Below are 11,524 nucleotides of genomic sequence, written 5' to 3'. Positions count from 1 at the left end.
AGGCAACTAGGAGCATTCAAGGTTTTGAACGTAGCGCATCAAAGAAGCCAAGCATGCACAAAGCAAAACAAGAGACAGCATTTGGAAAAGGCAACGTAGCGTTCACTAGAGGCAACTTTTTCGTGCTTCAAGCCTTGGGAAGGAAGACTCAGCAAGGGCTAGCGTTGGAGGAGTGAACGTACTGTTCACTTATTGAACGCTATGAGAAAGGAGGCTTGGCACGAGGAAGGCACGCAAGGCAATAGTGAACGTAGCGTTCACAAAACCAAACGGAGCACTCCCCTGAGAGCTAACCACACACACCATGACCCATGCCACTTAAACCAAAGCCAACCGGACCCATCTTTCTTCAAATCCAAAAATCAAAAGGCCCACTCCAAGCTTTGAAGACCAAAATAGAAAGTGTATAGATAGGAGTTAATTTGATTTCTAAAGGGATCTTTAGCTCATTTTTAGTTTTTGACTATTGAATTTTCATTTGAATTTGGGGAATTGGGATTAGATCTAGATCTAGTTTACTTTCTGTTTTCATTTTCTTTCTCCTACAACTTCTAATTTCTGTTTTGGGTTTTTAAATTGAGATTGAATAGCTCCATTGATTCTTAATCTGAGAATCATCTTTTACTTTTCTTCTCAATAGTTCTAAGAATTGAATCTTAATCTTCTTTTCTGGTTTTCATTTTCATTTTCTTCTGCAATTTCTCTTCTGCTTGGTCAAGAGAGTAATTGAGATCTAGATCTATTTTCTGTTTTCATTACTCTTCTTTAATTGTCAATTTCCCTTGAGGATTTCATAATTGATTTAAGTTTTCTTGCTATTTTGTTTCTTGAAGCAATTTTCCACTTCTGTTTTAGCTACTGAGATCCAGATCTGAATCTGCATCTCATAGTTCTTTGATTTACTTTAATTTACATTTTCTTGTTCAATTCTGAATCCCAGTACCCAAATCCCTTTTATTCTTCAAGCAATTTACATTTCCCAGCAATTTAGATTCAGCAATTTAAGTTTCTTGCACTCTAAGTTTCAGTCATTTACTTTTCTTGCAATTTAAGTTTTAGCTCTTTTACTTTCTTGCTCTTTAAGTTTCTGCAAATTTACTTCTTCTGCACTTTAAGATTCAGCCAATTTACCCTCTCCCTTTTATTTACTTGCAATTTAGCTTCTGTTAATCAAGTTTCACTCAAATCATCAAATATTCGCTTAACTAAATTCATCACCTAACTAAAATTGCTCAATCCATCAATCCCTGTGGGATCGACCTCACTCTTGTGAGTTATTACTACTTGATGCGACCCGGTACACTTTTTGGTGAGTTTTGTGTGGAATCGTTTTTCCCTCATCATTCTACAACTTCATATACCGTATAACCTAGAGCGGACTGCATTGATCTTGTGATGCAATTCACCTTTCCTCTAAATTGTGCTTGAACTTTCCTGAACTTCTCGTGAGTATACACATGCTGAAATTGAGCTTCTATTGAGGATTTTGTTGCACACGGTATGACGGTATGAAAATCTACAGCATCCGATTCTCTCTCTCTCTCTCTCTCTCTCTCTCTCTCTCTCTCTCTCTCTCTCTCTCTCTCTCTCTCTCTCTCTGTGTGTGTGTGCTCTCTACTTACTATACAATTATCATACTGTTTGACGAATTGGATAAGTGAGATGTTGTGCGTAATAAACTTGTTAAAAAAAGCATGCATGCTCTTGCTTCTTTGTGTGCTTCTCATCCCGGTGTGATCGAGATAAAGTGGAATCCATAAATGACGATCTTCAAAAAGCTCTAAAAAAATCAGAAAATGCCTAAATCAAAACCAAAATACACTGAAAGACGTACAATTTGACACCTCTATTACACAAGTAAATACATATAAATATCCACACACTAAAAGTAACAACATCAGTAAATCCTAATAAAGACACCATTACCTAAAAGCCACTTGTTGTCCCCAACACCATACTTCATCAGAAAATCTTCCAATTTTTATCAAATGATTCTTTCGTAAAAGAGTTCCAAACAACATGACTCATCTCGTGTAAAATTTCTTCGTGTCACTTATAGCCATTTAACATGATATGCCAAATACACCACTGGTGAATTGTTAAGAATGCCTTTCGGAGCAATTCCTCTAATGCAATGAAGCCAACATTCAAATAACCATTTGAATGATTGAATATCCTCGTTTTTCATCAAAGCACATCCCAGTAGTGTGACTGACTGTGGTGAATCACCCCAATAAAGGAACCAAAAATCATATTACACCTGAATACGACACAAAAACAAATCATATACACCAAAAAACTATCTAAATACACCGAAAGTGTTTCAAAATACACATAAACCAGAACAATATATTACCTGTTTGTATTGTAAGTGGTATCGAATGAAATAACATCTCTAAAATACTCACAGGCGCCCTGCTTCTTGTGTCGGCCCAAAAAGCAATCTTAATTAATTAATCAACCTCAAGTTCAAGCTCGAAAAATAAATTTTCATTATTCTCTTTTATCCTTAATAAGTATTTCCCAAATTTCTTTGCATCCACTAGTTCTGAAATATTTCGCACTTCTCTCGTGATGTAATTTTTCACATCTTTTTCAATAAAGCTTAATTCACGATGACTGCCTGCTGCTGCGACAAATGATTGATATGTTTTGCTTGGTCTAATTCTGGCTTCCTCATTATTCTCTATTGTATGTCGTATAGACATGCTTAATTATCTGTGTTGTTTAAGCATCTCGGCTTGATTTGGACAGCACGGATGTGAATGATGCAACACAACTTTCGAAATGATTCAAACACCAACGTCCTTGAATATATGTATATAAATTCTTGCAGGAAAATTTAAGCTAGTTGGGGGATTTGTCTTCTCAGTTGGAGATATTTTCGATTTCCATTTCCCCTCTCTGGTATATGTAATCAATTGGTTCTTAATTTCCTTTCCCTTCTTATTTGTGTTCCAAACTTTAGTAGAAAACCCTGCAAATTTAGAATAATCTTTGTAGAATTTTCTAGCTTCTTCAAGCATGTTAAAAGTCATCCTAATCTTTGGAACAAGCTGCTCATCAATATCATACAGAAACTAAAAATACACTGAAATCATTCCATAATACACCATATTAGAATCTAAAAAACACCGAAACTTTGAACGAATAGATTCATCAAAATAATAAAATCAGATTCAGAACTCGTATATTACATTCAAATTCAAACCAGCAACCATAAGCAACAATTTTCACAAACAAAAGAAAAATTATTCAACTACAGAATCATAAACAACTAATAAACTACATTAACTAGATTCAAACCACACCTCACCACTTGATTCGATTCAAAATAATAATACAATTCAGCCTGGTTCAATTGAAAGTCTGAACCTAAAAATACACCAAAAGATTACCAAAATACACCAATTTATAAATAGAAATACACTGAAACGAGAACGGAATAGATTCATCACAATAATAATTCAAATTCAGAACTCTTACATTACATTGAATTCAAACCATCAACCGTAAACAGCAAATTTCAAATACAAATACAATATTTTTCACATATAGAATCATAAACTACTAATGAACTACATTAACTAGAATCGAACTAGGCCTCAGCCACTTGATTCGATTCAAAACAATAATCTACTTCGCTCTGGTTCAATTGACAGTCTGAACTTGAATCATTCATTATCTTCAACAACGAAATACCTATTCAAAAACTTTGATCCAAATCTTTAAATCAGATAAAAGAGAATTGAAATTGAACGAAGAAAATACAGAGAAAGAAAAGAATATAGCGAAGGAAGAGAAACGCAGAAAACACAGAGATGGAACAGAATGTAGAGACGCACAAAACGTTGAGAAAATTGGAGAAAGAAAACGAAATCCCCATGAAAAATGCAATTATATATATTCGCATGTTGAGGCAAAAGTTTGTTAGAAATAATGGCACGTGAAGGGGAACTAAGTCAAAGCTACTTAATTAGACTTAGTCGGTTAATTGACTTAGATGTAAAGATTAATTAAAAAAAAAAAAAAAAAAAGTAAGAGTCGGAAAAGGAAACCACGTGAAGACTTGTCATATCCTTTGCCTTCCCGCATATTTAAAAAAAGTATGTTGTTTCGGGAAGTGAAGAGTAAAAATGGTCTTAAAGTACTTGTGCGCAAACATGAAGCACGGAACATGAGGTTCGTCCCATGAGTAGTCTTAAAGCTAAAACATCATTCCTTCTTTGTGGAGGAATTAAATATCAACAATTTGGATAAAACATGCTATATTTTTTATTCTTAATGTCTGTGATTTTCTTTAAAAATATTTTTAATATTTTATTTTATTTTTAATATTATTTATTTGTATCAAAATTACTTTTAAATATTAATTTTATCTAAAATATTAAGGATAAAATTTAAAATGTCTAAGAATATTTTTGATACAAATAAAAAATATTAAAAATAAAATTGAATGAAATAATTAGGGGTATTTCTGAAAAAAAAATTGTGAATTTTTAAAAATAAAAAACATATTTTACTTTAATAATCTATTTATTCTTATTATATAAAAGTTGATATTAACTTCTTATACAATGAGTTTAATTCATGTATTTCTCTTCTAATGATGCCACATCAGCAATTTTGATGATTTGGCAAAACTTAAGAATTTACCAATCATCTTTTAGTATAATTTTTAAAAAAATAAAAAAAAAAATTATTGATTATTATTCATTAAAACATAAAAGACTAATCAAATATAATAAATATACATTAAAAGTATCATAATAATAATTATAAAAATTTCAGTTATAAATATTAAAATTCTATAAGTTATACACATTAATAGTATATCTATCTTATCCTTTCAAGTAAGTTTAAATTTAGCACATTTCCTTACAAAATACATTCAAATATATTATGATTATAAAATTACTTCATAATTTTATATTATATCTTGGTATTTTTCATTTTCATTTATTTTTCTAAACCGAAGTAAGCTCAAATTCGGCACACCTCCTTACTTGGTATATTTTTAAATAATTTTATATTATATTTTTAGTGTTTCTCATTCTCATTCTTTTTTTTTTTTTCAATTTTTTCTTAAATTATTTGAAGGTAAAGGACACCATATGAGAAGACAAAGTATGACAACTAAAGTAAATGTAAAAACAAAAACAACAAATGAAGATGTAACTTTGTACAACTCTAATATAAAAGGCCTATGTCTTTTTTAAAAAAATAAATGAAGATATAGTTTTGTACAACTCTAATATAAAAGGCTTATGCCTTTTTAAAAAAAAAATTGAAATTTTTAAACTAATAAACTATATTTTAATATATATTACATTTTAGTTAAATAATTATATAAAATTATATACAAATTATTAAATAAATATTCTGCAAAATATTTTTAATATAAATAATTCAAATTTAACATTAATTTATATATAATCTAATCAATCTCTAAATAATATAATATTTACTCATACACTATTTACTATAATTAATTTATCTCTCTGCACATTACACTGTCTCACTTTAGCTTAATAATAACTATTGAACTTTCAGTTGTTGTATCTACTCAGCTGCAAAGGGATAGTGGTGGTTGCTAAAAGGGAAGTGATCGGAACGAGATAGGGAACTGGAAGTGGGATTGGAAATTAGCTACCTTCAGACAAATATAAGCTCTTTTTTTCAATTTCTTGCGGTATTTTCCAACTCTATAGGTTAAGGACTAATTTGTGACGGATCTAAGTTCTATTCAATGATTTGCCCCTGATCAACGAATAGCTGTATACACAAGGCGGGATTCATATTCCGACACTTGCTCAAACAAACGAGTGAATTACCACTCAATCAACTTAAGTTGATTAAATATAAGCTCATTATTTGGTTGGTTTTGGTTGATGTGATTCCTATAGCTTGGTTTCGGCTTCTTAGATTACTGTTATTCTCCCATGTGCTCTAAGGTGCTACGAGAGTTGGATACTACTCTCCACTGCTTTGTGGGGATTGCAGTAAGTCTTGGGTAATTTGGTAGCAATTTGGTTTCACGCAAAACATGAGATTTCTACCTTGGATTTGGATGGTTGGCTTAGGTCAACTTGGGGAAATCCACGAGTGATATCTTCATGGCAAAATTCTAGTGTTAACTGGAAACGTTTAAATTCAAAGAAACTGAGTGGTCGATGGGCGAGGTGTTGCATTCGACTCGTGTTGTTGCGGTGGAAATTGTTGCGCATACATCAGCAAAGAGAGGGAACATTAGTGGCGTCAAATTTGTAGAATTTTTGCCTAGCTTTCACCATTAGGAGCCTGTGCTTGACCGTAACTTTTTCTGTGTTTTCTTTGTAGCCTATCAACATTATTTAAACTGCCAATGTATTATTATGCTGGTTTCTATGGGACTTAAATAATTAATCAATGCAAGACTTGGTCAAACATTAATAATCAAAATTAAAATTATTTTACTTTCCGTCTTTCTGTTACAATTGACCACTACTCTCCTATAATATAATTCTTATGCGATTAACGCCAAAAAAGGACAACTCAAGGGAGAGCAGCTTAAGATCAAGAGAAACCACATCCATCCACTGTTTGCAAAAAGGGTTTCGTTGCACATCAAGGAGAAATACTGCCAGACACATTGCCAGAAACAGTCATATCTGGCACATAATGACATTCCAGGGAAGCATTTTCTGGCAGAGTAGTCCTTTTTTCTCTCTGTACAAAACACAATTTGCTTTATCCTTCTTTTTTTCCATTATCATTGTTTATTTTTACATGATTACTCTGAATAATTAGTTTCAGAATCTGTAACCATAACTATCTCCATGTCTCTGTTTTCTACTCTAACTTTATCATCATCCTTGTAATCCTTTGGGAGAGCATTACAATCAATGGTGTGCCATACTGGTCTCTCCTCTTGAAACAATCTACAGGTGAATTAGAAGCAAAATATAAATATCTCAGTAAACACTGACGAGGTGGCATTTGGTAGCAAAATAAGAAAGAGAACAAGGTTAGGAACACGAGATTGTCTTTGTACATTGTTCAATAGTACTGGGGGATGAGAAAATATTTTATGAGATCATTACTCCTGGCCGGATAGGTGGTCCGGCGGCAGGAGTGGTGGTCCAGTGGAGGACAATGAGGTAGATCTTTGGTCTGAGTTAGAGTTGGGTATTCAGTGCACTCACTTTTCAGAAGTACACAATAAGTGTCTAGTCCAACTTAACATACTAAGGGTTGTGTGTGTGTGTGTGTGTGTGTGTGAGAGAGAGAGAGAGAGAGAGGGGCTTACGGGTGCTTGCATAATGTAGGGCACTGAATCGTAATTGCATATTTGCAAGTGGAAATTTCAGTGATTGAACTTATCATTGCTCTGGGTTCTGAGCATACAAACCTCACCTGTGATGAATGTTTGAATGAATTAATGAAATCAGTATGATTTTCAAAAGCAAAAGAACTAGATTTTGGTAGATTTCATACCTCAGTCTCTCGTGGTTTACTTGTAAGATCACAGGTAGTTCCATTAGTATATTGATGAGCATGATACCTGAATAAACATCATGTACAAAGGTTGTTTTCATCACAGAATTTATCGTGTAAAAATGATTCTCCAAAAGTTAACCTATCTTCACACTAATGTGACCTTAGTGTGACGGTCATTGGAAGGTACCTTTGAGATGCATCTTTTGAGCGAGGATCCTTTAACGTAGAAATGTCAGAGAGATTTTGGTTATAGGCAGCTGTAGCCTCTGGGTCATAAACTCCCAATACAAACTCCTGGACCACCTATAACAAGGAAAATGAAATGATTATTGGACATGAAAATGTTTCTTTAACTCTCCAATAACAATAGCGATATTATTGACTAATTGACCAGAAATTTTAGGAAAAATTGCTATAAGCACATCGATATTGATGACCAAGAAAAAGGCTCCAACCCACCCATAAGATTTATTCCAATCATTAACTTCTATTATCAGTGATCAATAAAGGATAAAATTTGGTCCCCTCAAAACAAAGACACACTTTTGATGAGATGAACCTACTCAAACAATGATTCATGCTGGTGGCTCCAGCTCCACCAGAACTATAATTTTGGTCTTTTTTCTTTAAAAATAGAACCTCTATTATTAATGGGAGAAAGAGAGAATCCAAATCCTGGTAGTATGATAGAATCTGCTAGGAAAATACCAAGTTACAAGTAAACAAATCTACAAAGCTGAATAACTATTTTTTTGACTAACTTGTTAAAACAATCAGCTTTCAGAGTAAAAATGTAAATATTGTAAATCATTTGAATTTTCATATTATCTAAAATTATTGATTACATTTACATCTTTCATATACACCAAAATAAACATATCAAAGGCTCTGAAATGTATGAAAATAAGAGCTATTCTATCATATTTTTACTGGTTTTCAATCTTTTTCAAAACACGGCATAAATCTAAATAACTGACATTATTTAATTGGGTCTATAACAATTATGTTCTAGATAAATATCATGGTGTACAACTGTACATGTGCCAACTTTTATAGCAGTGCCAAGTGATCCTGAACATGTTGTAATTACTGATATTGTTGATCTAGATTAACCGGGATAAGAAACCTAACTCCCAAAGAGTGAAAGCCAAGCCATGACAACCACCTTTACCCATTCAAACTCATTCATGAATGTAATCCCTCTCACAATTGCCTTTATCTAGAGGATCAATAAGAGATAAACTTGTAAAAAGAAAATGGAGGATTAAATCCAAAGGGGATAAGTGTATACCTTATCATCCTCCAAATGTAGCTGTCGCAACTTCTTTTTGTAGCAAAATTCGTATGACCACCAACCTTCTTGCTGCATAAACAACATCAGCAAATGTATATGAACATGATTTTAGCATTACAATACCATATATCTGAAAGAAGTTCCAGAGAAAGCAAATATTTAGACCACAATAGATATTACTTAATAAGTCACCACTCAACAACATTAGTGTAATGCAAATACTAACTCTGACAAAGCATGGACCATTCAAAACTTCTAGCAATTCGTCTGGTGTCTTCTGTTTAGCCCTTTTCTCAGTTTCAACAATCATGCTGCTAACATTTTGCTGGATAACAGGCTTTCCACTTTTTTCCTTTTCAACCCTAGGCAAGTAACAAATGAACTTCTGTCCATTTTTGTCCGGCATGACAATAGACTCCTGATCATCATCCTGGAGATAGAGAACCTCATGCTTATTAGAAGGTGGATGTAATAAGATACCCAAAGGCACGCACACTGAGACTATCAATTCACCAAAAATATGACTGTCATATAAGCAAAGGTTTATAAAACTACGCAAAAGGCACAATATGGTGATTACAAAACTACTCTTATAAATTAAGTTACTAAAATGTCTGGAGTTTTGGGCACCACTGTCAGTATGAAGTTGTCAAACAATTTAGAACCTTAATTTCACAAAAAAGGGACCAACCACTCTTATTTCCATCCTTCTTTATACTAATAACAAGTTGCCTTTTATCAAGAGGAAAAAAAAACAATGAGAGAATCTTCTAGACACTATTTCAATTACGTAAAGGAATACAATTAGGTTCGATAAAATTACAAATGGAAGAGACCAAATTGAGAATATCCAAAAGGGGCAAATTCCTATGAGAAATTTCGAAAGGAGAAAATATACTTAATCATTGAAAGAACAATAGATTAACACCCCCTAAGCAATGGCATATAACAAACACGTTTCAGAAGCTTACAGGATGATAAGGGGATTCTTCTGAATGAAATTCGATCTTGTATTTCGGTTCACGAGAGCTGCCTCCACCAAATGTGCTACCTGTTTATATAATTGGCAGTGACCAAGCTCAAATACTAATAATAACGGGAAAAAAAAAATTGTATAGTATACTAAAATTCAGCAGTTAGATCATTTAAGAACAACCACGACTCAACATATATAAACCTAAAGAATCAAAAGCTACTTTTCACATCATGGAAACGCTCAATTGACCATAAGGTGCATTCTTTCAGCACAAACCCAGACTAAATTATTCAGAATTTTAATCATCGCCTATTTCAATGACGCAACAATATCCAAATTATTCACGAACATGAAAATCGGTAAAGAAAGAAAGGTAGTAAATAAAAGATCGATTTACCGATATTTGCAGGGAAGATGTGTTCGCCGAAGATATGGCTTAAGAAGATGTGAGATATCAGGAGCAAGAAAAGTGCTTTCATCTTGACGGGTTTGCAATTAAAGGAAATACGTTATAAGAATAAACTAGGTGAGTCTGAGGGAGTCGATTATACGACTCCGACCAGTCCTGGCTCGCGTGTGGGGTTCCGGCAAGTTCTTGAGATCTAGCCAGGTGGATCTCGCGGGGCAGAATGAAAGGTGAGAACTGAGAAAGAGGGGCTTACAGTGTAGAGTGTGTGTGGGTGTGTGGTGAGAGAGAGAGAGAGAGAGAGAGGGGGGGGGGGGACGCGACGGTGTGATTTGAAACGTCGATGAAGGGGAGAGAGAGGAGCCAATGGACGAGAGGGGAAAAAAAGAGGAGAGAATGAAGGAAGTGGAACTGAGAGAGGCTTCGCACAATGCCGATTATTATGCAATTACTAGTGTATGCTTCGGTATCTTGGCATAATACATAAAATTATAAAAAGATTTTTATTAAAAAAAATTAAATAAAAAATATATAGTAATTATCAATATAAATATTTTATAAAATTATAATTAAAATTAAATTTTAAGAATTTTTAATATTAAAAATAATTAGTATTTGTCTTAACAATGTGAGTTTATTGAGTAGTTATTTTATTCATCAGCTTAAATAAGTATTAAGGAGTTCGAATCTCGTTTATGCGTGTATAACAATTCATTGACTAGTGGTTGACTCTTACTAAATGGAGTATCAATATGTGGTTAGACTTTACAAGAGTACCGAAACCCGCGAGTATTCGACCCGTCCATACCTGGTCAGGACGGATAATAACTCGACTCGAGACAGGACAAGTTTCGTTCAGAGTGAGTGTTCGAGGGGGCAAAACAGGATCGAGTTTAAGGTATACCTTTCCCAAGATATATACATATAAATACCTTTTAGGAATTAGGATTCGCCCCACATCATAGATTCAGTGACTCATAGTCTCAGTCTATACTCCAGAGCAACGTTAGAGAGACCCAGTCATCCTCACCTAAAGTCTTCTTCTTGGTTTCTCCACAAAAAACCCCATAGCTCTCATTACCGTCCCAGCTCCCGTCGTCTCGCCACTAAGCCTATCGTCGTCCCTGTTGAGCCCATCATCGTCTACCTTCATGGCTCTCGTTGTCACCGCTGCTGATCCCGACACATTACTGCTGAGCCCGTCGCTACCTTCCTACTGAGCCCCTTTCTTCTAGGTAAATTCCTTAAGCCCTCACCGCTTTCCTCCTGTTGAACCCCTTTTCTCTAGGTAAATTCCTCTCTTTCCCCTCTTTCTCTTCCTATCACATTGTGTGTCTGTTAAGTTCTTCTCTTTTTCTTCCACAAACTC

The 11,524-nt window shown here is 33.9% G+C and overlaps 1 protein-coding gene across 1 annotated transcript; it reads right to left on the bottom strand.

Moving 5' to 3' along the window:
* Positions 1-6,417: 6,417 nt before the first annotated feature.
* LOC112732306 (protein OS-9 homolog) lies at positions 6,418-10,623 on the bottom strand. The gene is made up of 8 exons (XM_025780977.3): positions 10,147-10,623; positions 9,745-9,824; positions 9,000-9,203; positions 8,771-8,842; positions 7,667-7,782; positions 7,477-7,543; positions 7,289-7,395; positions 6,418-6,920 (listed from the first exon to the last, which is right to left on the bottom strand). Exons 1-8 carry the CDS (start codon positions 10,226-10,228, stop codon positions 6,773-6,775), a joined length of 876 nt encoding a protein of 291 aa, XP_025636762.1. The 5' UTR covers positions 10,229-10,623; the 3' UTR covers positions 6,418-6,772.
* Between the last annotated feature and the right edge of the window lie 901 nt (positions 10,624-11,524).

Source organism: Arachis hypogaea, chromosome 13 (assembly GCF_003086295.3).
Source record: "Arachis hypogaea cultivar Tifrunner chromosome 13, arahy.Tifrunner.gnm2.J5K5, whole genome shotgun sequence".
Taxonomy (NCBI): domain Eukaryota; kingdom Viridiplantae; phylum Streptophyta; class Magnoliopsida; order Fabales; family Fabaceae; genus Arachis; species Arachis hypogaea.
This window is presented reverse-complemented; position numbering and strand designations above follow the sequence as displayed.

Excerpts from the sequence above, each read along its gene's own strand:
- LOC112732306 (XM_025780977.3), bottom strand. The coding sequence starts at position 10,228 with ATGAAAGCACTTTTCTTGCTCCTGATATCTCACATCTTCTTAAGCCAT. Across the intron at positions 7,783-8,770 it reads TACATTTGGAGGATGATAAG|GTGGTCCAGGAGTTTGTATT; the intron begins GTATACACTTAT and ends TCCTTGTTATAG. Across the intron at positions 7,544-7,666 it reads TCAAAAGATGCATCTCAAAG|GTATCATGCTCATCAATATA; the intron begins GTACCTTCCAAT and ends ATGTTTATTCAG.